This window comes from Rhinoraja longicauda, chromosome 15 (assembly GCF_053455715.1).
Source record: "Rhinoraja longicauda isolate Sanriku21f chromosome 15, sRhiLon1.1, whole genome shotgun sequence".
NCBI lineage: Eukaryota > Metazoa > Chordata > Chondrichthyes > Rajiformes > Arhynchobatidae > Rhinoraja > Rhinoraja longicauda.
The window spans coordinates 17,842,556-17,870,541 of NC_135967.1; the positions used below are offsets into that span (position 1 = coordinate 17,842,556).

General features: G+C 41.7%; 1 protein-coding gene across 2 annotated transcripts in view; it reads right to left on the minus strand.

The window, feature by feature from the left end:
* Window positions 1-945: 945 nt before the first annotated feature.
* The window catches only part of LOC144600560 (fatty-acid amide hydrolase 2-like), a 48,602-nt gene continuing 21,561 nt past the window's right edge, over window positions 946-27,986 (minus strand). Inside the window, exons 5-12 of one of the 2 annotated variants that reach the window (XR_013548155.1) lie at window positions 27,462-27,581; window positions 22,071-22,206; window positions 18,556-18,673; window positions 15,030-15,149; window positions 9,546-9,657; window positions 7,757-7,951; window positions 5,835-6,059; window positions 1,690-1,809 (exon numbers count right to left, since the gene is read on the minus strand). Coding sequence is in view for 1 of the 2 variants with exons in the window: in XM_078412278.1 (XP_078268404.1) it covers window positions 1,634-1,809; window positions 7,757-7,951; window positions 9,546-9,657; window positions 15,030-15,149; window positions 18,556-18,673; window positions 22,071-22,206; window positions 27,462-27,581 (977 nt within the window). In the remaining variant the exon portion in view is untranslated. Of the gene's footprint in view, window positions 1,810-5,834; window positions 6,060-7,756; window positions 7,952-9,545; window positions 9,658-15,029; window positions 15,150-18,555; window positions 18,674-22,070; window positions 22,207-27,461; window positions 27,582-27,986 lie in introns of both variants that reach the window. The other variant, XM_078412278.1, reaches the window with a different exon arrangement.

Sequence of the window (27,986 nt, forward strand, 5' to 3'; positions counted from 1 at the left end):
GCAGTTGTACAGGGCCCAAGTGACATCGTACCTGGAGTATTGTGTGCAGTTTTGGTCTCCAAATTTGAGGAAAGACATTCTTGCTATTGAGGGTTCACTAGGTTAATTCCCGGAAAATACGTAATGTTGAAAGACTGGAGCGACTAGGCTTGTAAACACTGGAATTTAGAAGGATGAGAGGGGATCTTATTGAAACATATAAGATTATGAAGGGATTGGATACATTAGAGGCAGGAAACATGTTCCCAATGTTGGGGGAGTCCAGAACCATGGGCCACAGTTTAAGAATAAGGGGTAGGCCATCTACAACGGAGATGAGGAACAATTTCAGTCAGAGTTATAAATCTGTGGAATTCTCTGCCTCAGAAGGCAGTGGAGGCCAATTCTCTGGATGCTTTCAAGAGAGAGCTAGATAGAGCTCTTAATGATAGCGGAGTCAGGGGGTATGGGGAGAAGGCAGGGACGGGGTACTGATTGTAAATGATCAGCCATGATCACATGGAATGGCGGTGCTGGCTCGAAAGGCCGAATGGCCTACTCCTGCACCTATTGTCTATTGTTAGTACAGACATGGAGGACCCTAGGCCTGTTTCGTAGCTGTATAACTATGATAATAAAAAAAGAAAATGTTAGAATTTCTCAGCAGGTCACCCGTGGGAGGAAAAACACTGATAACATTTCAGGTCAAAATTGTTCTTCAGAACTGTGAAGGAGAGAAAATAAGCTCACTGAACCTGCTGGGAGGTTTGGGGAGGGGGATATTTCTGATAAAATATAATCAGGGTTACTACAGTGGGAAGCTGTATTTTTTATCATGTCAAAGGAACATAGGAGTTGTGAAATGCAGAATTGCCAGGCATAACGTGTAGTTTCCCCTGTGGAAACAGACTGTTTTCCGTAACTAATGTTTAATCAAACCACAAAGTCAATCATCTATCACTGCAATTCAAATAAATTTATTGCCTAAAACTGGCCATCAAATACACATTTACATTTCAAGTATATATTTTCCATCTAGGAAGAATATTCTATTGCAATTCCATGACAAATATATAACAATATATTCTTTGACAAAACAAGCTATATTTGAAAATAAGATAAATGACAATAATATCGGTTTTCAATTTACTGGGAGTCAGCATCATTCACTAATTTTACTGCTATTATTGAACCACAATGAAAACCAACATGAGGAACAGTTCAGCTGAAAGGTTACAAATTACAAAAACTGATTCCCATGAAATGCTTAAACAGGCATCGCATTTAAAATGTTTTACAATAATTCAAGCCTGCAGTTCCTAAATGAATTTTAGAGTTTGATTACAATAGATTAATTTTAACTGCAACACACAATCATTAATCATACACAATTTTGCATCATTAACACATCTACGTTTATATAATGTACAGATTTGTGTTAAATGTTTAAAGGTATTAATACTGGAGCAATGTATAACTATAAGAAAAGTGCTCTTTTTAAATTATGTTTTTGTTTATGTTGCGATTGAATTGGTTTGACAAATGTGATTATTTCTCAAAGGAGAAAATATCTAAAATTTGACTTCATATCTTTTATTGGGTCACATTAGATATAAATGTTGATTCAGCAGGAAAAGATTAATTTGAAGTAAATTCAGGGTGCTCCTGGATTTTGCCATCCACCAAAGGCAATTTCTAAATGTCGAGCCACGCCGAGACAAAGGTGGTCATAATGGTGATTGGCTACAAGCTGAATTCCAAGCGGCAGCCCATCTTTGCTCATCCCAAGGGGGCACTGGGTCACTGGCAGTCCAAGCACGTTAAAAATTGCTAAAACAAAAAGTTACAAACATAAGTGATTATAGAACAAAGAATAGCCCACTATGTCTGTACCGAACATGATGCCAAAACGAATTCTGCCTGTACATAATCCATGTTGCTCCATTCCCTGCATCGATCTATGTGACTATCCAAATGTCTCTTAAATCTCAGCGCAGCGCATTCCAGGCACACAACCCTGTGTAAAAAGTGTTGCTTGCATATCTGCACGGAACTTTTTCCCTCTCACCTTACAGCTATGCCCTCTAGCAATTTATATTTATATTCTAGGAAAAGGGTTCTGACTGTCTTCCCTATCTATGCCTCACAATTTTATACACTTCTATCAGGTCCCCCCTCAACCTCCGGCATTCCAGAGAAAACAATCAAAGTTTCTCCAACTACTCCCTGTAGCTAAAACCCTCACTCCAAATGCAGCCTAATGAAAGTCCTATAATGCTGAAACATGGCTTCCTGACTCTAGATTCAAATGCCCTAACCAAAGAAGACAAGCATACCTTGTGTTTCCTTTACCACTCTTTCTATTTGTGTTATCACTTTCAGGGAGTTGTCAACCTGGACCCAAAGATCCCTCTGTACATCAATACTGTTAAGAGTCTGGACATTAATCAAAAGTTAAGAGTCAAGTGTGTTTTATTGTCATATGTACTGAAATGGAACAATGAAATTCTTACTTGCAGCAGCACAACAGATATTTAATCATCATACTCAGCAGACACCATAATAAACCACAAAAATGTTCAATATATATATTTTTAAAAACAATTTAGTGCAAAGAAAAAAACAAACCTCTAAGTCATTAGTGTAATCTAGGAAGCAAACAGTTCAGAGTTTGAAGTGTTCAATAGCCTGATAGTTTTCCCTAATAAGGAAAAAGCTGCTCCTGAACCTGAACTTTACACTATTTCAGTCTTCCATACCTTCTTCATGTGGGCAGAGGGAAATCAGAGCATGGCCAGGGTGTTGTGGGTCGCTTTGAAGATCTCTTTGAAGGCAGTGAGGTCAGTACCCATGATGGACTGGGCAGTGTTCAGCACTTTTTTGTAAACTTTTTCGTTCCTGGACATTTAAGTTGCCAAATTAGACTGTGATGCAACCAGTCAATATGCTCTCTACCATACACCTGTAGAGGTTCAAGAGATTATTCATTGATGTGCCAAATCTCCTCAATCTTCCAGGAACTTCTTGTTGGCTCCCTCCATCACCAATCGATCGATGAAGATAGGTTTTTGGATCCTCAACCTTCCTCTTCCAAAGTCAACAATCAGTTCTTTGGTTTTACTGACATTCAGAGCAAGGCTCTTCTGGCACCATTCCCTCACTCCTATACTCTGACCCATTGTTCACAAGTGATAGGAGCCACATTAGGCCATTTGGCCTATCAAGTCTACTCTGCCATTCAATCATGGCTGATCTATCTCTCCCTGCTAACCACATTCTCCTGCCTTCTCCCCATGGCCCCTGACCCCCTCTGAAATGTGTCCAACAATGGTGCAGTTGTCGGCAAATTAAAAGTGGAGTTGGAACTGTGTCCCACGACACAGTCATGGGTATAGAGTGAGTAGAGCAGGGGACTGAGCAGAGGTCTGAAGTGCTCCTATGCTGATGGTTATCGAGGAGGAAGTCCTGCTACCAATTCGCACTGATTGTGTTCAGAAAAGTCTGGTCTACCCCAACAGCTGCTGACGACCTTCTACCGCTGCACCTTAGAGAGCATCCTAACACATGGCATCCCTGTGTGGTATCTCAGCTGCACGGAGGCAGAGAGGAAAGCTCTTCAGCGGGTAGTCCATAGAGATCAGAGGACCATCGGAACACAGTTACCAGCCTTGGAGGGCATCTACAACCCACGATGCCTCAGAAACGCCACCAGCATCCACAAAGACTCTTCACACCCCTGCAACAGTCTGTTCGAACTTCTACCATCGGGCAGACGATACAAGGCCTTCTACGCCCGCACCTCCAGACTCAGGAACAGCTTCATCCCCAGGGCCATAGCTGCTATGAACCAGTCCTACTGAGCCGGATGGTCACATCGCACAGTGATCCGGCACAGATCTACTTGCACTTTATTCTGTTTTAAAACTGTTCTAATTTGTTTCATTGGGTTGTTTAAATTAATACTGACTAGCTAATTAATTTATTGCATCGTATGGGAGGCGCATTCCCAATCTCATTGTACCCCTGTACAATGACAATAAAGATATATTGTATTGTATTGTATTGATGAGGAGGTTCAGGATCCAATTGCAAATGGATGCGTAAATGAACACAGTTCCCTGAGTTTGATAACCAGTTTGGAGGGGATGATAGTGTTGACCACCCAGGTTTAGTCGATGAACAACAGACTGATGTATGTGTTTTTATTGTCCAAGTGGTCCAGTGCAGAATGGAAAGTCAGCCAATGTGATCACGCCCTCCACTGATCTATTGTGGCAGTAGGCAAATTATAGTGGGTCCGGTTTCTTGTTGAGGTAGCAGTTGCTATGTGCCATAATTAAGCTCTCAAAGCACTTAATCATCATGAACTTCAGTGTCACCCGCTCGGTAACACATTGAGACATGTCACCTTGCATTTCCTTGGCACTGGTATTATTGATGCCATTTTAAACCAAGGGGGTAATCCAGAGCGCAGTAATGAGAGGTTGAAGATGTCCGCATAAACTCCATAGATCATGTAGCTTTTCAGAAAATGACTAGGTACATCTTCAACTCCCTGTACAAAGAGAAGTTTTATATCCATGCCCAAAAAAAGGGGTACAAAACTGGATTGGGCCAATTTTACTAGAGTACAAAAGCAAGTTGATCGCTCTATTAGGAGTACTCATAGACAACATGTTTCTTCCATTCTTGAGGGGGAGCAACCCAAGGCGTTTTGGAGATATGTGAAATCTAGACGGACGGACAACACTGGTGTCCAGATGCTTAAAGTGAACAACTGTCTGATCACTGAGGACCAGGCGAAGGCAGAAGCTCTTGCAAACCAATTTCAATACGTTTTCACCCGGGAAGATACAGAGTCTTCATCATTCCCAGATCTACCGCCCAGCCCATATGCTGATATGCGTGCTATTAAAATTGAGCTTGAAGGTATAAAGAAGTTACTGCTCAACATCAATACTGGGCCTGACCAAATACAGAATCACGCCCTTAAGATCGCGGCCGAAGAACTGGCTCCTGTTTTGCAGTTCATTTTCCAACAGTCGATTGACTCAGGTGATGTTCCGCTGGATTGGAGGAAGGCTAACATCACTCCTCTCTTTAAGAAGGGTTCAACCACCAACCCAGCTAATTATCATCCTGTTTCATTAACAAGCACTTGGTGCAAACTACTGGAGCATATAATCAATAGTAATCTGATGAGACACCTTAGCAAACATAGCATACTTGCTGACAACCAACATGCATTTAGGAGGCATAGATCATGCGAGTCTCAGCTTATTCTGACAACAAATGACCTGGCCAAGAACCTTGACAGCAATGTCGTCAGGGATTTAGTAGTACTAGACTTTTCTAAAGCATTTGATGTCATCCCACACCAGAGACTGCTTCGGAAGCTTGACTTCTACGATGTTCGTTCCAACACGAAGCAATAGATTTCCAGTTTTCTGACAAAACGTCTTCAGCGCGTGTGTGTGAATGGAAAAAGCTCTGATTGGCATCCAGTGTTAAGTAGTACACCTCAGGGCACAGTACTGGGCCCTCATCTGTTTTTGCTTTACATTAATAGGGGCGTGGCTGTGTTCTGCAGCTGCGGCTCACCGGCAGTCTCTCTGTTTTTTTGTTGTTTTTTTGTCATTGTCGTCGTTAAATGTACGTTTTGTTTTATTTTTAACTCTGTGTATGTGGGGGGGTGGTGGGGGGGTGGGGGAAACCTTTTTTCAAATCTCCTCCTCAACGGAGATGCGACCTTTACCGTGTCGTATCTCCGTTCGCGCTACGGCCTAACATCGTGGAGTCGGCGGCCTCCAGCTGGGATCGACCTCAAAGACTCCGGTCGCAGGGCCTGGACTTACCATCTCGGAGGCTTCGGCCGTGGGCCCTGCAGACCGCAACATCGGGAGCTCGCAGGTCCCTGGCTGGCGACCGGCTTTTGGGAGCTCCAGCCGTAGCAGCTTCGACCGCCCCGAAGCGCGAGGTACGATCGACCCGCCCGCAGGCCCTTCATCGCCGTGCGTGGCCCGGCCGCAGCACTTTCCATCGCCCGGTGGGGGCTTCAAAAAGTTGGGAGCCTCGATCACCTCGTGGCACCACGGGAGAAGAATGAGAAGGAGATAAGACTTTGCCTTCCATCACAGTGAGGGTATGCCTAGAGCAATCACTGTGATGGCTGTTTGTGTAAAAAATTATATCTGTGTATCTTGTGCTTTTTAATGTCTACTGCCGGACCCTGACGTGAGAGGACGCTGGCGTTGTGTATTCGCCGCTTTTCCGTCAGGATAGTTTGTCTGTTTGTTTCTATGTTAATTGTTTTTGTAAAGCGCTTTGAGCATACGATAAGGCGCTATATAAAATAAATGAATTATTATTATTATTATTATTAATGACATCCATGAAAAAGTCACAAGCATGACCAGACTATTCGCTGTTGATTGTTTGCTGTACCGTCAAATTAGGTCAGCTGATGATAAAGATGCTCTCCAAAAAGATCTGGATACTATGGTTGAGTGGTCACAACAATGGGGGATGCAGTTCAATCCTTCCAAATGTGAAACCATGTGTGTCACCAGGAGGAGAAAACCAGGCGAAACATCATATAATATCCTTGGTGCCACCATTGAAGAATCCAAACAGACCAAGTATCTTGGCATCAAATTACAGAATGATCTACGTTGGAATGGTTAGACTCATCATGCAACGGTGAAAGCAACAGGTGTCCTAAATTTTATGAGACGCAACTTTTATCATTGTTCAACTTCTATCAAGGAGAAGTTATACTTCACCCTTGTTAGACCACATTTGGACTATGCAGTTGCAGCATGGGACCCATACACAATTAAAACATTTCTTCCATCGAACGTGTCCAAAGACAGGCAGTTCGTTTTGTTACAAATACCTATGAGAGAGAAGCGAGTGTTACCGAACTTCTAAATTCATTGGGGTGGAGCACTCTCCAAGACAGACGTAAAGCCCACCGTTTGACCTGTTTTTCCAAAATGTTAAATGGTCAGCTCGACATAGATTACCACATCTACACCAAACCCAAGGAGTAGACGAGGGCATTCAATTCAATTTGAGATACCAGCTATCAAGGCAGATGTGTGTAGCAAATCATTCTTCCCTCACACAATTAAAGCATGGAATAGTCTTCTGACAAAAGTCCCTACTGACCCTACTATAGTTATTCAACCAGACGCAACTCTCAGTTATGGTGCCTCCAAAGCTGATCAAAAATAATAAGAGGAAATTATAAAATACTTTAACTAGAACACAGCAAACAAAGAATAAATAATTGTGAATATACTTTGCCTCTTCATGTAAACCACACAATGCTATCCAGAGAAATAATGCCAATTATTTTTAAAACTCCTGAATGATGTAGGTAATCTGCACAAGTCTGAAACTGGTAATTTATCCAACTAATTTCCCTGGTATATACAGAAGATACAGACCTAATTAGGACAAATGAAAATAGCGTAGATAGGTGAAAAGGTTCCTATGGACATGATGGGCTGAAGGGCCCATTTCTGCTCTACAATACTGTGACTTTATTCTTATGTTTGAAATGAGGTTGTTTGCACTTTTGGATGAGACCAATTTTAACACAGATTCATAAACATAAATTACAGCAAAATAACAATGACACTTTTCTGTTTATCAACTATTTTTTCAAAAAAGGCTACAAAATATACGTTCTTCATTAAAAGAAATGATATTTTAAATATACAGCATTTTATACATTCACAAATTAAAAAATACTCAGTTCTCTTCAAATTACCTGTGTACGCAAAGTTGAAAGGCATAAATTTAGGGTGATGGTGTCTGGGTGCAATTTTTGGATGAGATGGGTATAAAAATATACCATCATCTCCAAGAAGACTGCAAAGCTCAGCTTCAAGACTCTGACACATGCTCATCAATTTAGCAGCAGTACGATGATTTATCTTGGCCAAATCCTCCAAAATACCAAGACCTATATTAAGAAACAAAACATAGTACATCAGAACAAGTTTATGTTCCAACATTCACATAATTTATAACAGAATTAACAGCTTTACAAGAGATGCTGATGATATAAAATATATAATAGGATTATTATGACCGATTGAGTTGATTGCCATGAAAGGCATTGATTGATTTAGATTTCCAATACAGCAAACTAAAATTATCACGTTAACTCCAACACTTAACAAAAATTTTGGAGCAAACTATTTGTTTTAATATATAAAGTAGAACATTCTTTAGTTTGCACAGTTCTTGAATACGAGTACTGTTACAAACTGAAAAACAAATTTTGTAATCTTTTAAGTAACAGCTTCTACAACTATCAAGAGTATAATGGAGAAGAGAATCTGCCGATGCTGGAACCTGGAGGGAAAAAAAAGTGGAGGAACTGAGGGGGTCTGGCAGCATCTGTGGAGGGAATGGACAGATGACGTCTTGGGTTGGGAACTTCTTCAAACCGATTAATCGTTTGTTCATTCCCTCCACAGAAGCTCACAAACCTGCTGAGTTTATTCAGCACTTTATTTTTGCATCAAGTCTAAGGATGTTTATTGAAAAATCTTCAAACATCCTGTACCAGTCTTCATAAATCTTCATGAGGCTCACCGTTCAGACTGTGTGCTTTTAAAATATTGGATACCATCTTCATTTGTGCTTTTAAACTTAAATATAGTGAAAAATTGATTCACCGGGTGGCGCAATCAACGATGGCAGCCTCGCCAACAGCCTGTCTGTCTTTTCATCTTTTGTGTTATTTTTAGTGTGTTTTTAAAGTATGTGTTAATGTTCTCCGATTTGTTTTCTGTGGGGGATGGGGGAAGGGGGAAGGGGTCAGGGGAAACTTTTTTCAATCCCTTACCTTGCCGGAAATGTGATTGTTTTCCGGATCATATCTCCGGTCGCTCTGCGGCCTAACATTATGGAGCTGGCGGCCTTGCTCAAGACTGATTTTGAGTCCCACTGCGGGGCCGTGGACTTCCCATAGACACTCCAACCACGGCCTGCGGATTTCAACATCGAGGAGCTTGCAGTCTCTGGTAGAGACTGATGTTGGGAAGCTCCAAGTCGCAGGAGGTTCGACTAGCCCCGACCGGGGTCCGATTGCACGGCATGGGGGAGCTGAGATCCTCCCGATTTGGGAGCTTGATTGCCCCGACGCAGAGGGCTTAACCGCTGGCTGCGGGAGCCAAGATCACCCCGTCAACGGAAGGTTCGAGTGCCCCGACCGCGGGAGAACAAAGGAGGGAAGAAAATTGAACTTTTTTTTGCCTTCCATCATAGTGAGGAATGTGGGGGAGACGCTGTGATGCATGTTCATGTTTAAAAAAAAATTGGGTGTCTTGTTGCTCTTTATTGGTATGACGGTATGGCAAATCAAATTCCTCGTATGTTGCAAAACATACTTGGCTAATAAATTACTATTATGATAATGATTATTATTAAATCTACCCGCATAAGCAAATTTCACTTAGTTTCAGTGTGCAGTTGAAGTGCAATATAACTGTATTTTAATATATCAGTCACATCACAAATAAATTACATTTTGTTAAGCTGGACTATACCTATAGCTGGAAATGTGTGTGCTGAGAGTCCTAGAATTTTTTTCACCAGTTCCCACAGTGGTTTCATTTCCTTCCCACAATCTCCCATCAAAACTTTGAAGGACACAGGTTCCTGTTAAAATAAATGTGCACTATAATCAAAAATGAAAACTTTTCGGTTTGAGTTTTACTTTTGTTTCAGATCTAAATTATACCACAATCATTTAATATACTGGAAAAATTCAAACAAAATTTAATATTACTCACTTTCTCCCCCACCACCTAAACAGCCCACAATGATAAAGGTTGTTTGACTTCACTCGTCCAAGCCGACCAATATGCCCCATCTAAGACTCATTGCCCATGTTTGGCACGTATTTCTCCAAATCCTTCCTATCTATGTACGTCCTATTTATTTTAAATTAAATGTCATTGTACCTGCCTCAACCACTTCATCTGGCAGGTCATTTTATATAACTACCACTCTTAGCGTGCAAAGGTTGTCCCCTCAAGCTCCTATTACATCTTTCCCAGCTATCGTTGAACCTATGCTCATCTCTTTTTGAGACTCCTACCAAGGGAACAAGACAGTGCATTCACCTGATCTATTAACTTCATGATTTTATACATCTCTACAAGATCACCCCTCTGCCTCCAGCCCTCCTACGATTGAATTCCTCGCCTGACCAACCTCTCTCTTGAGCTCAGGCTCTTAAAGAGTTCCATTCTTGTAAGTCTTCTCTGCAATACTTCCAGCTTATTGGCATCATGTCTATAGCAGGATGACCAAAACAGATCACAGAATTCCAAGTGCTGCCTCACCACAGTCTTGTACAACTGTAAGATAATGTCCCTACTTATATACTTAATTTCCTGACTGATGAAGACCAGCGTGCCAAAAGCCTTCTTCGCCATCCTAGCTACCTGCAATGCCTTTTTCAGGGAACTATCTACTTATACTTGATCACTCTTTTTTACAGCACTCTCCAGTGCCCTCTTGTTCATTGTGAAGGTGCTGTCCTGGTTTGACTTCCCGAAATCCAATACTAACATGAAGTTAACTTAATTTGCTATCACTTGACCAGCTGATTAAGATTTTGATGGAATTATTGATAATCATCTTCACCATCGTTGATACCATCTATTTTAGTCATCTGCAAACTTCCTGTTCATGCCTTGTACGTGTTCATCCAAATCACTGACTGTTCTCAAGGCATCAGGCATTAACTTTCACAAGTTCTCTCATCTCCATGTCTTTCTCCGAGGTTAAAAACATAATTTTCCATTGAAGGCCTTTTCCTGTGGCTCCACACATAAGTGATCACTTTGATTCCTGAGGGTCTCCATTTTCTCTCCAGTTACCCTTTTTCATTTAATATTGTTAATAACATTTATTTGGATTTACACTTAAAACTAACCATCCCTTCAAACTACTTTCCACCATAATTAAGGTAGTCAGGTAGTCAAAATCAGATTAAGAGAGAGAAAAGAATATGGTGATGATTACTGTGTCTCAACCTCTTGTAACATACTGTCTTGGTTTATCTGAATTGCTCCAACTTGAAATATAAAGTTTTACTTTATTAAAAAAAAGAGAAACTAAAATGAAGGCAAAGCTGAACAGAGGGAAAAACAAGACTAAATAAATTAAACAAGGAATGCATCAATACAATATCTTTAAACTCTCCCTCCTCATTCTGAAGTTCCTATCTACATTAAGATGACCCCTATCATTCCAGTGCCAAAGAAAAGCAAGGTAGCCTTAATAACTATCATCCAGTGGCTGACATTCATCCGCATGAAGTACATCGAGATTCATCTCATGATGAATATTAACCAGCTTCCCAGAGAGCCTTCATCCACAACAATTTGCTTATCATCAGAACAGCACGTGCCATCTTCCTGGCCCGACACTCATTGCTCGAATGTCTGCATTACAAGATATCTAATTGTGAGACTCCTATATATTGACTATAGCTCCCCCTTCAACACCATAATCCAAATCAGATTTACCACCAAACCATTGGATTTAGGACTCAGCACCTCCCTCCGCAACTGACCCACAGACCACAATCAATAAAGATAAGCTACACAACATCCTCCATGATAATTCTTAACATATAAATAGAAGAGTTGCTGCCTTACAGCTTTAGAGACTCGGGTTGATCCTGACTACGGGTGTTGTCTGTGCGGAGTTTGGACGTTCTGCCTGTCACCGCGTGTATTTTCCCCAGGTGCTCTGATTCCCTTCCACATTCCAAAGACGTGCATGTTTGTAGGTTAATTGGCCTGTAAATTGTCCCTGGTGTGTAGGATAGTGTGTATGAGTGATCGTTGGTTGGTGTGAACTCAGTGGATCGAAGGGCTTGTTTCCACGCTGTACCTCCAAAACCATGCTTGATATACTCCCTGTACATACACGACTGTGGCCAAATTCCGCTCTAATTATATTTACAAATTTGCAGATGACACCACCGTAGTGGTCCAGATCTCAAAGACAGGACAGAGCAAAAGGAGATTGAGAATGATAGCATGGTATCAAGAGGACAACTTCTCCTTCAATATTAGCAAAGTTAAGGAGCTTATCATCGACTTCAGGAAGAAGCATGTTTTACAAGCCCCAATTAATATTAATGGTGCTGACGTGGAGATGGTCAAGAGCTTCAGGTTCCAAGCTTCAACAAGGTGCAAAAAAAGCAGGAGTTTTAAAAAGACCACACAGTTAATGATGACAATTCAGTTTCAGTTGGAGAAGCTGCGAGAAGAAACAAAAGGGTGTGACTTTTAAAAATACCTGTTAACAGGGTCAGTTCAGGACATTTGGCATCTCTTCTGAGACAGAGGTGACCTGTGCAAGAGGGACGGGATGCACCACAACTGGAGGGGATCCATTACCCTGGAGGGCAAGTTTGCTAGTGCTATTGGGGAGGGGTTAAACTAGATTAGCAGAGGGACAGAATCCAATGCAGGAGTGAGGAAGGCTGAAAGACAGTACAGAAGGCTATGAAAGCAAGTTCAGTTGATAGGATAAGCAGGAACATGGCAGCGAAGGAAGAGTGTGGAATTTGTCAAATGTGTTCAGGAAAGTTTCCTTAGGTAATACTGTATGTAGAGGGCACTACAAGGAATAAGGGCAAAGCTCTTACGAAATTGGCAAAGGCAAGGGACTGAGGTGTCCGTGGGCAAGCCTTTTGGAACCAATGAGAACAGTTCTATTAACTTCAAAGAAGAGGACAGGGCGGGCCCACAAGTTAAAGTTTTAAATTGGGGCAAGGCCAACTTTGATGGTATTAACCAGGAACTTGCTAAACTTCATTGGAGTAGGTTGTTTGGGGTTGCGGGTAAAGGGTCATTTGGAGAATATGATGCTTTTAAAAGATGGTGATGAGAGAAAAGGAGTAAGTGGCATTTCCGGTCAACCTTTCCTCAGTCTGAAAGATAGACGTGGGGGGAGGAACTGGAGGCCAGAGAAGGCCAGAACAAATAAAGGCTGGCAACAGGAAGGGTGGAGTCCATAATGGCCCATTGGTGGAGATGACGAAAATATTGAAGGACGATATGGACCATTAGCCATTGCATAGAATCGTAACAGGGACAGAATCTCCCTAGTCTTCACCTTTCACCCCATCAACTTTCGCATGTAATTCTATCATAGATGAGGTCCAGATGTAGTTCAGCTCTTGCTCCCTCTCCCCCTAGTCGTAACAGGGACAGAGTCCCTCAAGTTCTCACCTTTCATTCCATTAGCCGTCGCACACAACACATCATTCTCTGACATTTTAGTCATCTCCAACGGCATCCCACCACTAGTCACATCTTACCACCTCCATTCCATTCTGCTTTGCACAGAGACCGCTCCCTCAAAACTACCTGGTTCACAGCCATTCCACCCCGTCACCAGGTACGTTCCCCAGCAACTGCAGGAGATGCAACATCTGTCCTTATACCTCTTCCCTTGACTTCATCCAGGAAGTTCGACAGTCCTTTCAGGTGAGGCAGAGGTTTACTTCTACCTCCTCCAACCTTATCTACTGTACCCAATGTGGGCTCCTATATATCAGCGAGACTAAGCATAGGCTTGGCAATTATTTTGCTGAACACTTACATTCAATCCGCCTTGGATTAGGCGATTTCCAAGTTGCCAAACATTTTAACTCCCCTTCCTATACTGTCCTGGGCCTCCTCCACTGTCACGGAGTGAGGTCAAATGCAAATTGAAGGAACGGCACCTCATACTTCACCTAGATCTTCGGTTTCCTCCCACATTCCAAAGACGTACAGGTATGTAGGTTAATTGGCTGGGTAAATGTAAAAATTGTCCCTAGTGGGTGTAGGATAGTGTTAATGTACGGGGATCGCTGGGCGGCACGGACTTGGTGGGCCAAAAAGGCCTGTTTCCGGCTGTATATATATGATATGATATGATAACCCAGTGGGACGAACGTTAATTTCTCTAATTTCCAGTAACTCCTGCATTCCCTCCCCACCCTCATCATCATTCCAGTTCCATTGTTGCATCCTTGTATCCCTCTTATTAGCACATCCAACGCAGCCATCAATGGGCCATTATGGACACCACCCGTCCTGAGCTAATCTGTTGTCGGCCCTCCCCCCCCCCCCCCCCCCCCCCCCCCCGCAACCCCTCAGTCTGAGGAAGGGTTCAGAAATCCGAAATAGCAACACAAAGGCAGTAGTTGAATATTTGTCGAGATAAGCAAGACCATTATTTCAGGCAGCAGTTGAATTTTGTCGAGATAAGCAAGACCACTATTTCAGATCAATGAAAGTTAATTGACGTTAAACATAGAACTGCACAGCATAGGAACAGGCCCTTATGTCCACAATGTTTGTACTGAATATGTTGCATAGCTAAACTGATCACATCCGCCTGCACATGATCCATACCCCCTCTATTCGCTGCACTTCCATGTGCCTATCTAAAACCCTCTTAAATACTGCTTTTGCATCTGCCTCCACCACCAACCCTGGCAATGTATTCCAGGGCCCCACCACTATCTGTGTAAAAAACTTGCCCCACACATCACGATTAAATTTGCCTCTCATCTTATAACTATGAATGAATGAATGAATCAATACATTTATTGGCCGAGTATGTACAAATACAAGGAATGTGCCTTGTTGCTCTGCTCGCAAGTAACACACGAATATACAGTGAACAATTAAGAACAAAGCATAAAACATTACGAATACAAAATTACAGTTTAAACATGTGAGTGAAATAAACCAGAACAAAAAGAGACTACAGACTTTTGGTTATTGAGTAGTGCCCTCTAGTGTTGGACATTCCACCCTGGAAAAATGGTTCTGACTGTCTAGCCTATCTATGCTTCTCAGAATTTTACATACATTATAAACATTAACTGTTTTTCTCTTGCTATGATGTTGCTCGATTAGATTTAAATTCAGGGTTATTCATTGAAAAAGGAAACATGTTTAGTTTATTTTATGTCATATCCCATGGAGACCCATCCAATGGAACTATACCTTGCCATCGGTGCCACAAGAGGACATCATTGCTGACCATATCGGAAAAGCATACTTCATTTTGTGAATCTGAACTTGTTGCACCTGAACACCAAATTGCTCTTCAAGGTATTCAATTAACTGAAAAAAATAAAAAAATATGATATCATATACTGAATCTGGATTTGTTTAAAAAAAAAATCATGTTTAAGACAATAAACAGAACAGTTAGTAAACTCAGTATTTTAGCCAAGCGCTTATCAGTTGCATGCCACTGCAAGCTTCTGAATTTAATTTGAGATTACTAGACAGTTCAAAATCAATTAGAAAAGAAAATTCCTATCCCAGATGGGTTGCTTCCACACATTAAAAGTAATTGGATGAAAGACGACAAAAGCACCATTGTATTTATAAAAATTAATTTAGTGTATAGGACTGATTGATAGCAATGGACTGATTTATTACCTTGCCAGCAAATATAACATGAAAAGGGACACAGAATGTCTAAGCAATTAAAGAGCAATTTGTTTAATTTTAGTAACAGGAAAGATCAGAGATTCAAGGGAGTTTATGTGTCACATGTACTGAAAACAGTGCAATGAAATTCTTGCAGCAGCATAACAGGTCAAAAAACACAGATCTCAGAGATATCAAACAAAAAATGTTCAATAAAGAAAGCAATATTAATGCAAATCAAAAGCCTGAAGTCCCAAGTGCAATCAAGACAGTTCATACTTTAGTTGGTGTTTATTGTGTTCAAGAACCTGATGGCTGTTGGGAAGAAGCTGTTCCTGAACCTGTTCACGGTTTCTCTGACTCTTTACTTTAGGCATAAAACGTGGAAACAGATCCTTCAGCACAGAGTCCATGCCGACCTGCGATTACCCCGTACACTAGCACTATCCTTGAATCCTTGATGATGGTGGCCCCTTTTTTTGAGACAGTGCCTCCAATAGATCCCATCTATGCTGGGCAGGTCAATACTTGTGATAGACGGGGTGGTGTCCACCACTTTTGGTAATCTTCGTTTCTGAGCGTTAAGTTGCCTAACCGAGCCATGATGCACCCAGTCAATATGCTCTCTACTATATACCTGTAGGCGTTCAAGAGAGTATTTGTCGACATACTGAATCTCCTCAATTTTCTAAGGAAGCAGAGATTTTGATGCACTTTCTTTATGGTTACACCGATGTGCTGGACCCAAGACAGATCTTCAGAGAAATGCATGCCCAGGAACTTCAAGATGTTGACTTGCTCCACCACTCATCTAGCAATAAGAACATGTTTATCTGGCCTCCCTATTCTAAAGTGAATAATTAGTTCCTTCGTCTTACTGATATTGGGAGTAAGGTTATTGTTCTGGCACCATTCAATCAGACGATTAATCTCCTTCGTACACGTTGACTCATCATTACCTGTAATTTGTCCAACAAAGGTGGTGTCATCGGCAAATTTAAAGATGGAGTTGGAAATGTGTCCGGCTACACAGTTATAGGTATAGAAATAAATAGAGCACACAGCCTTGAGGTGCCCTTGTGCTGATAGTTATAGAGGAGGCGTTGCCTCCAATTCAAACTGATTGTGTTCTGTTGATGAGGAAGTCAAGGATCCAGTTGCAGAGGGATGCGCAGAGACCCAGTTCCATTAGATTGATAACAAGTTTGGAGGGGATGATGGCATTGAATGCTGATGACCAACAATCTGATAGGTGCATTCCTAATTGTCCAAGTGACCTAGTGTAGATTAGAAAGCCAGTGTGATTGCATCCCCCATTGATCTATTTATGTTTGCAGGCAAATTGTAGTGAATCATGCTGCTTTCTGAAGATAAAATAACTTACATTAAACCTCTAGATAAACCTGGAACCCTAGAGCCAAAGAAACAGACTTTGTCTCACCAGATCCATGCTGCCCATTGTACCGACCCACAGTAATCCCATTTGTTCATCCCATAAATTCATAGCCTTCTATGCCTTACTGATTCTAAAACTTGTCCAAATGCTTCTTGAACATCACGAGAACATCTGCCTCCATCACCACTTTAGGGAGTGCATTCCAAACTGCAACCACCCACTCAGTGAAATAAAATCCACCTCTAAATTTCCTACCTCTCATCTTAAACTTATGTGCTTGTCTTTGACACTTCCACAATGGGTTAATATTTTTATTATCTACCTCATTTACTCCACCTCTTGTTATATACATCTAAACGGTAACACCTCAGCCTCGTCTGCTGTTTGTAGTTCAACTACATATTGAGGTACAGGTTTCCATATTGTAAAAAGGATATAGAAGCACAAAAAAAAATTGGAATGATACCAGAGCTAGCTGATATGCATTTCATTGTAAACTGAACACAATCAGACTCTTTTCACTGGAATAGAAGATCAAGTTTGACATCATTGAGGTCTTTCAATATTATTAATTTTTTTGACAGTAGAGATTCAAGATGTTTCCACTCACTCACAGGCAAGAACACAACTTTGGGCCATAAATATAACTCATTCACTAATATTTCTAAGAAATTATAGACACATCTTTTGGAAAAAAACCCAAAGATGGCTTGTACCTGGATCTCTAAATGCTAACTAGTCACCATGGTGAACAACACAGATGCATTAAAGCGGAAACTATCTAAGCACAAGGCAGAAATAAATAGAATGAATGAGTGAGATTAGCTGAATAGTTGGAGAAGGTAGATAAGGGGCAAAAATCATAAATACAAGATTAATTTACACTTTTTTGTGGTTAGGGGAACAATTCATACCATGTTGTCTACCACTATAGTACATGATCAAAGGACAAACATTTTATCATGTTCATTGAGTAGTAATTTTCAAATTATTTTAACTCAAAGTTTCATTTAGTTAAAAAACAAAAATCAAGCAGTGGCAGTAAAAATTGTGGAATTTTGAACAAATGCACATGTACACAATTGGAAACTGGTCAAAAGACACTGAACGTACTTGGTATTTCAAGCAGCATCTGTGTTGAAAATAGGACAACTTAATATTTCATCAAACAGGCTACATTTTTAGATGAAGTTGAAAAGAAAAATATGCAAAATTATTTTAAAATAAAACCTCCGCAGACAAAAGACAAGAGTGCTTCATCATGGCAAAAAATGGTTTAGTGGTACATGCCATATTACGATGAAAATCCATTTTCTTTTCAATTTTTGAAAATAAATTTATTCGCTTCACAAATTAAATGTGGGCTTCTTCAATATGGCAAGAACAACAATCACCTTGTTAAGACCCTTGTATATCAACTGAATATAGGAATTTGAAAGAAAGTTCATCCTTAAAATTGCAGTGAATTTAATGAACAAGGAGGTGTCTATAATCAGCCAAAATCTTACTTCAACAAAAAAAGTGCTCGTCAGTTTATCACAGTGGTGAAAAAGTTGATTGGTTTTATAATTTGGTATTATTCAAAACTGAAACATATTTGCATGTTGAAGAGAGCTGAATTTAAATGATTGTGGCCACAATGTATTTCAAATGTAGTTTTGTTTTGCTCCTATCAAAGTCAAGTATCCAACCTACCATCCTTTGAGCTCGAATTAGCTCATTGTCCACTTTAGACACATATGAAGATCCACCATCATTTTCCATGGAATAGAACTTCACTTTCTTCATAAATACTTCTTCATCAAGCCTTAACCTTTTTAAATACAGAAATAATAGATCAAATTAATATAGGTGATACAAAGTTAAATCATTCCTTACAGTTCCTTATGCAACAAATGAAACTTCAACAGTCAGGTATAATTAATATATTTTTTGTAGATGTTAGGACGCAAACAGTTCCAATGTTCTTCTGTGAGACATAATGACCAAGAATAGCTTTGCAAATAAATCACAGTGCATTTGACAAAGTATGGCTTAAAGGAGTTACAGCAAAGTCCTAAAGTTGGAAAGAGTGCAGAGAAGTTTTACAAGTCGGTTGCCAGGGCTTAAGGGTCTGGAGCACAGAGGCTGAGAGATGATATTAGAGTTGTAATAAAATCATGAGGGGAATAGATAAGGCAAGTGCTTAATCTTTTTCCCAGGGTAGGGGAATCAAGAATTGGAGAGGACAGGCTTATAGTGAGAGGGGAAAGATTTAATAGGAACCTGAGGGGCAATGTTTTCATAAAGAATGGGGTAGGTATTTGGAACAAGCTGCCAGAGGATATAGTTGCGGCAGGTACAAGAACAACATTTAAAAGACAGGTGGATGGATAGTGAAGGTTTAGAGGGATATGGGCCAAACATGGGTAAATGGGCTGAGATGAGGCTCCAAGGAAGGTATGGATGAGTTGGGACAAAGGGCCTACTTCTATGCTCTATGACACAACTGAAGTCAATGGTGGGGCAAAGGGAAAACTCCAGCGATCAAAGTTGCAAAAGAATATGGTTGTGGTGATCAGAGAACAGTAATTACAACTTCAGGACATCACTACAAAGGATCCCCAAATTTGCTTTCTACTCAAGTATTTCTAGCTTCATCACGTGGTCAAAATGGAACTGATTTTCCATTATCATAACACACTGAAAATGAAAGAGTTTTCAATATGATAAAGATACAAAAACTTGAATTAATAAATAGTAGGTAATACTCATGCCATATCAATTTAGTTTAATTTACTATTTTGTTTGTTTGCATCCTATCCCAGACCTCCCAACATTTGATTTTACAAATTCAAAATTTTGATGTCCAAAATTCAGAATTTACATCAAAATTCATAATATGGCGTAATGCAACTTTTCAGCAAAAAAAAAGTATGCACGCCAAATGCGCGTACGTGTTGCGCTACATTCACGTGTAAAAAACTACTATTATTTCCAACAGTCTGTAGTTCTTGGACTACATGTACAATGTTAGGCCTATCATGAGTATATTCCACTATTATAGAATGGGTATTGAACAGAAATACTTTTGTTTTGTTTTGTGTATATTGCTTTTTACTTACACATCCCAATTAACTTGGTATTGAATAAAAGAACAATGGTCATAAAATTATGACTAAGTTATGAAGAAAGAGTTTCATTTAAAAAACTGCACATACCTAATTTAATTGAAGACATACTTGCTCCAGTGGTCTTCAACAGCAAATCACAACGGTCTATGTCCCCCCCAACCCTACACTCCCCCCACCCCCCCTACTTCCCCCCACCCCCTACTCCCCCCACCCCTCCCCACTACCCCCACCCCTCCCCACTACCCCCACCCCTCCTCCCCCTTTCCACCCAAATCCACTCCCCCACCCCTCCTCCCCCACTCCCCTCCCACCCCCACTCCCCTCCCACCCCCACTCTCCCTCTCCCTTCCTCCACCCCTCTGACCCCCACTCCCTCCTCCCACTCCACTGCCCCACTGCCTTCCTCCCCCGCACATGCCCCTCCCCCATCCCCTCTCAACATCAATGGGCCTCACGCTCCGCAGCGAGGCTAGCGGCGACGTCGGGCGAGCGGCGAGGCGAGGTGAGGCCAGCGGCGAGAGGAGGCTGGGCCAGCGGCGAGAGGTGAGACGAGGTCGGGCCAGCGGTGAGGCGAGGCCAGGCTAGCGGCGAGGCGAGACCAGCGGCGGGGCGAGGCCGGGCCAGCGGCGGGGCGAGGCCGGGCCAGCGGCGGGGCGAGGCCGGGCCAGCGGCGGGGCGAGTACAGCAGCGAGGCCGGGCCAGCGGCGGGGCGAGGCCAGGCCAGCGGCGGGGCGAGTACAGCAGCGAGGCCGGGCCAGCGGCGGGGCGAGGCCGGGCCAGCGGCGACGCGCGGTGAGGCCGGGCCAGCGGCGAGGTGAGGCCGGGCCAGCAGCGGGGCGGGGCGAGTACAGCAGCGAGGCCTGGGCCAGCGGGAAGAACAGCTGGGAAGAAACTTTACCTAAATCTGAAGGTATGCGTTTTAAAACTTCTGTACCTCTTGCCTGATGGGAGAGGAGAGAAGAGGCAGTGAGCAGGGTGAGACTGGTCCTTGATTATGCTGATGGACTTGCAAGTGTAGATGAAGTCAATGAAAGGGAGGCTGGCTTGCATGATAGTCTGGGCTTCATCCACAATTCTCCGCAACTTCCTGCAGTCTTGGACGGAGCTATTCCCAAACCAGGCTGTGATGAATCCCAATAAAATCCATTCTACAATGTATCTGTAGAAATTGGCCAAGTAACTACAAACCAAAACACAATCCATCTTTCCACTGATGTTAAATGGCATGATCCTCAACACTGAGATGATCACAAACTGAACTGAATTGCTATCAGCAATTAAAAACTGCACAAAAACTGGCATGTGGCTTACCTCTGATGCCTTAAAATCTTTCTACTATCTAGAATCCCAAGTCTTATCGATGATGGAGTACTAAACAATTACTTTGATGAGCCACAACAATTAAACCAAAATGTATATAACCTTTCATTAATTTAGTTTCCATCAGCTAGCCCCACCATTAACACACTGTGGTTATAAAACGCAATCCTTCTGGAATGTCCTTCACTCCTCTCCTACTCCAGCACCAAAAAGGACAAGAAATGCAATAGATATACCATCGCAAATCACACACATTGCCGTTGCTTTATTATTGCTACATCAATATCCAATTCCACTTCAGTGTGAAAACACCATCAACCCAAGGACTGCAAAAATTCCAAAAGACCCTTCATCAACTTTGAAGTCAATTAGGAATAGGAAAAAAAATAGTTTCTTCCACAAATTCTTAACTTGTTCCATAGATTTTCTACTTTCTGAGTACCAATACTTAATAATACTGTAAACATCTCTTACATAGGAACTATTATTTGCCTGACTGGTACCAGCTTCCTCTTGAAAAAGCTGATATAGGGACAAACATTTTCCTGGATAGTTTCATAGTAAAATAGTTTATTTACAGTGACGAGACACCACTGGCCATCTGTGATTTATTTTCTGCAGCTCCTTCGGCAAAGCCAATTACATCTGCACCCATCTTCAAAAGCCTTCTGAAAATCCATCTGCTTACCAGCTATCAATCAACTTTTACAAATCTCCCATGAGTATTTACCTGTTCTTGCTTTAATAACTAGATTTCAATTTGAGCTTTTGTCTTACTTGGAGATATTTGGACCAGCCATGACTTTGAGCATTGGAATGAGATCTTCCGCATAACGACACATCGGACCAGTACATAGGAATTTCCCTCTTAAACCTGTTGCATCTGGAAACTGACCATCGTTAGGTACCAAACCTGAAAACAGAGCATTAAGAAAGTACATAGTAAGAAGTGCAATCAATTTCAGAAAGATTGATAAGGATTAATTCACAATTGTGTCTGAGTATATTATAGTTCATCACAATGCAAAATATTCTATCCACAAATGATTCATAGTGGAAAATCCTTAAAGATATCGGTTCTCATTAATCCTCGAAGACTTAACTGATGATATATGGTGCTGATACATTTTTTCTTGAAACATCAACTGACATGAAAAAGAATAATAATGGCAAGGGGACCATTTAATTCATTGAGCCCAACACTTTTTATATAACATTCTGGTCAGCTGTATATACCTGCTGTTTCTCATGCCCTGCAAATTATTTTCCCATAATTTCATTTCCAATTTCCTTTTAGAAAACCTTGATTAATTGTTTCTGCCATCTTTATAGACAATGAGTTCAAGATCTAACTATTGTCTTTAAAAAAAGATTTTCTCAATCCCTTCTTATTTACATTTAGCTTCACTTTAAATTCATATCTCCTGGTCCATGAATCATACCCTACTGGACAGAGTTTCTAAATTTATTGGGGTTAGTTTCACAACATCAAGATGTGTAAATAGAATCCCCAAAGTAGCAGCTTCAAATGAACAATACAATTGCCTAAGAATACAAAATGCTGAAAAGGCTGATTTGCTAAAACCAAATTGAAGCACAATATTGGACATATGAACAGAGTGCTGGTGGGATAGGCCACTCAGCCCTCAAAAAGTGTTCTTCTATTTAAATTAAGTCATGGTTGATCTAATTGTAACATCAATTCTTCATTCCCATCTATGTGGTAACCTTTCACCCATTGTTTATCAAACATCTATCTTTCTCAACCGTACAAACTTCTTTGTGGAAGAGTTCCAGGAACTCAAAATTCCTCCAAAAAATGTTTTGTCCCATCTCAATCTTAAATGGGAAACTATTTTTAAACAATGACTTCCATTGCAAAACATTGAGTCTTGACATTTATGCCTGTGCCACATCACTTACATGTGTAGGAAGGAACAGCAGATGCTGGTTTACACTGAAGATAGACACAAAATGCTGCAGTAACTCAGTGGGACAGGCAGCATCTCTGGATAGAAGGAATGGGTGACGTTTCGGGTCGAGAAACTTCTTCCACTGTCAGACCTCCCAATTTCCATACTCAGAACTCTGACTGATAAAGGCACTGAAAGCCTGTTAGACTACCTTATTTACCTGTGACGCCACTTTCAAGGAACTATGTACCGGCACGCCCAGATCTCTCTGCTCTACGCCACTCCTCAGAGCCCTACCATTCACTGTGTAGGTCCTGCCCATGTTAGATTTCCCAAAATGCAAACCTCACATTTCTCTACAGTTAATTCCATCAACCATTCCTTATCCCAAATGTCCAACCAATCAATATCCTGCTGTAAATTTTGATAACCATCTTCACTATTGACAATACCACCCGCTTTTGTGTTATCTGTAAAACTTACTATCGTGCCTTGTATGTTCTCATCCAAATCATTGATATAGATGACCAAAAGCAATGGGCCTGGCACCGAACCTTGAGGCACACCACTGGTCACAGGCCTCCAGTCCGAAAAGCAACCTTCCATCATCACCCTCTGCTTCCGTCCATGAAGCCAATTTTCTATCCTTTCAGGTATCTCTCCTTGAATCCCATGTGACCTAACCTTCCAGAGCAGTCTACCATGCAGAAGCATGTTGAATGCCTTGCTGAAATCCATATATTCGTCTACAGCTCTGCCCTCATCAAGCTTTTTGGTCACGTCCTCAAAAAGCCCAATCAGATTTGTGCGGCACAACCTCCCATGTACAAACCATGTTGACCATTCCTAATCAGCCCTTGTCCACCTAAATGCATGTACATCATAATCATAATCATACTTTATTAACAAGTATGTTTTGCAATATGCAAGGAATTTGATTTGCCATAATCATACCTATAAAAAGCCACAAGACACATAAAATACATTTTAACATAAACATCCACCACTGCGACTCCTCCACATTCCTCACTATGATGGAAGGCAAAAAAGGTTTAATCTCTTCCCTTCTTTGTCTTCCCGCGGTCGGGGGCCTCGAGCCTTCCATTGACGGGACGATCTTGTCTCCCGTAGCCGGCGGTCGGGCCCTCCACATCAGGGCAAACAAGCTTCCTCATCAGGGGGGATCTCAGTTCCCCCGCGCCGGGCGATCGGACCACGGGTCAGGGCTCGTCAAACCTTCTGCGACTTTGGAGCTTTCCGACATCGGTCTCTACCCGAGACTGCAAGCTCCTTGATGTTGAAATCCGCAGGCCGAGATTGGAGTGTCGATCCCAGGCAAGGGATTGCAGGCTCCGATGGTAAGTCCACGGCCCCGCAGTGGGGCTCAAAGTCAGTCTCGAGCAAGGCTGCCAGCTCCATGATATTAGGCAGAAGAGCGACCGGAGATACGATCCGGAAAACAATCGCATCTCAAGAGATTGAAAAAAGTTGCCCCCGACCCCCTCCTCCACCCCCACCCCCTGCATAAAACAAACCGGATAACATTAACACAAACTTTTAAAAACACACTAACAATAACAAAAAGAACGAAAAGACAGACAGACCTTTGGCGAGGCTGCCATCACTGACGGCACCACCCGGTGGAATGTATATCTTATCTTTCGAGTAACTTTCTGACCACAGATGTTAGGCTCATTGTTCTGCAGTTCCCAGACGTTTCCCTGCAGCCCTCCTTGAATAGAGGCACAACATTTGCCACCATCCAGTCTTCCGGCACCTCACCTATATTTAATGACAACTCATAAATCTCTGCCAAGCCACCTGCATTTTTCTCTCTAGCTTCCCAGTGTCCTTAGATATATCGGATCAGGCCTGTGAGATTTGCCTACCTTCATACGCACCAGGACCATGATACTTCTTCAACGGCAATACTGAATGCTCTCAAGACACTTCCATTGACCGCCCCGGTTCCCCAGTCCTAATGTCTTTCTCCGTGGTAAAAACAGAGGTGTTACCCTTTTTTCCTTTAGGTCCTTATAAAATCTCTTGTGACTATCACTAATGCTCTCTGTCAAAGCCAACAATGATCTATTCTACATTTTCCTTGGCCTACATCCCCTTTGATGTCTTGTTTTCACACCTGATCCTTCCTTTTCTCTGTGTCTCCCTCTCCGGGCTCTCAGTCTGAAGGAGAGTCTCAACCCAAGTGTCACCTATTCCTTCTATCCAGAGATGCTGCCTGTCCCGCTGAGTTACTTCAGCATTTTGTGTCCATCTCCTGTCCTGTTTTTGCCCTCCTGATTTTCTTTTTTTAGCTTGTCCCTTAGTTCCCAAAACTCCTCCAGAGATACACTCAATCCTAGCTTCTTTACACTCACTTGCCTTGCCCTTCACTGTAAAAGGAATCTATCTCTTCTAAAGCACCTATACCCTGGAACATTGAGTTGCCAGTCCTGCACCTCTCTTAACCAGCTTTGCGTAATGGCTACAATGCCCCAGTTGCACATACCTATGCATGCCCTAAGTTCATCTGCCTTACCTGTCAGGCCTCTTGCATTAAAATAAGTGCAACTTCAACCAACATTCCTTCCTCGCTCCGTACCTTTCTCCAGCCTATTTTGCTCTTTAAACTTTTTCTCATGACCCTCCATATCAACTTCTAACCTCTCATCTGCTCAACTTCTGACCTCTCACCTATTTAAATAAGCACTTGAAATACCACAGCAGAGAAGGCTCTGGACCAAGTGTTGCAAAATGAGATTAGCTAGGATTTTGGTACTGCTCTTTAAGGTCCATCGAGGACCAATACGAGATCTGCCTTGTATCGAATATTACCAACTGCAAATCATAATCATACTTTATTAGCCAAGTATGTTTTGCAACATACAAGGAATTTGTTTTGCCATAGTCATACCAATTAAAAGCAACAGAACACACAAAATACATTTTAACATAAGCATCCACCACCGTGACACCTCCACATTCCTCACCATGATGGAAGGTGAAAAAAAAGTTTAATCTCTTCCCTTCTTTGTTCTCCTGCAGTCGGGGGCCGCGAGCCTTCCATTGATGGGGCGATCTTGACTCCTGTAGCCGGCGGCGTTTGGGCACAACTCATTGGGGCAATCAAGCTCCTGCATCTGGGGGGGATATCAGATCCCCTGTGCTGGGCGATCTGACTCCGGGTTGCGGCTGGTCGAAACCTTCTGCGGCTGGAGCTTCCCGACATAGGTCTCTACCCGAAACTGCGAGCTCCTCGATGTTGAAGTCCGCAGCCCGCAGTTGGAGAGTCGATCCCAAGCAAGCAATCGCAGGCTCCGATGATAAGTCCATGGCCCCGCGGTGGGGCTCAAAGTCAGTCCCGAGCAAGGCCGCCAGTTCCATAATGTTAGGCCGCAGAGCGACCGGAAATACGATCCAGAAAACAATCGCATGTCTGTCAAGGTTGAAAAACAATTTTCCCCGATCCCCTCCCCCACCCCCATATAGAACAAACCAGACAACGTTAACACAAACTTTTAAAACACACTAAAAATAAAAAAAGGACGAAAAACCAGACAGACTGTTGGCGACACTCAAATGCAAACCCATGTTGTGCAGCAACCCTTGGTGGTCAGAACCTGCAATTGCAGAACGATGCAGTTTCAAGTATATTTCATATTTTTTTAATGCTGTGCAGAACTATGAAAAACATTATTATTTCCTTGTTTATTCAATGCTAAATGCCTTGCTGTGTAATCCATAGTATTTGAGGATTTTTGGAATCTTGCAGTATTGTCTGATGACACTATCCATCCATCCCAAATTCTTTGGCATTTAAGACAATATCAGTCTGAAGAAGGGTCTCGACCCGAAAGATCAGTCTGAAGAAGGGTCTCGACCCGAAACGTCACCCATTCCTTCTCTCCCGAGATGCTGCCTGACCTGCTGAGTTACTCCAGCATTTTGTGAATAAAAGACAATATCAAAGTAATTTTAAAAAACCTGAAAAATAAGGTTATATAAGCATGTATCAAGGTGAAGAAACTAGATTTAAAATAATATTGCAACAATTGTGACATGCTTGAAAGTATAATTAACTGGATCCAAAAGGCAAATTAATGGAACAAAATTTGAATTGTTTGATTTGAAATAAAGAAAAGTACTGATGTGGACACGAGATCAACAGCATTTCAAGTTTAAACTTACACTTCAATATTTAGGTTGCAATAATAAAACGCAGCAAAATATGTAAAAGACAAAATCTTGCTCTGACCTGTTGTAGGTTTGTGCCCATAAATTCCATTGAAGAAGGCAGGCATTCGAATACTCCCACCAATATCAGAACCCACGCCCATTACTGACCCAGCTGCAGCAATAATGCACCCCTCACCACCTGTAGAGAAAAAAAAAATCCCCCATTTTATTTTTAAAATTTTTCAATTGAGGAACATCACCAATTCAAATGAAATTGTTATTACAAAGGACAAAGACAAAAGACTAAGAAATTATGCTATTCAAGACAAGACAAGGAAATCAAAACAGAAGGTTTTACACTGTCACTTGAGGTGTGATAGGGGTCAGGAGGCAGGAATATCTCATTCTGAAGAAAAACAGTCCTCTATTCAATTCCATCCAATGCTTGATTATATTTACAACTTGTACTAGTTTTTGTGAATGCGAGTTCCAGGTGAGAAACTTTACAGTTGGGAACACTTTTTAATTCATCTACAGTCCACATTAAGAATTCCCATGTCAGACAAAACCTTGTTATGTCTGACATGGCACAGAGAGTCTCACT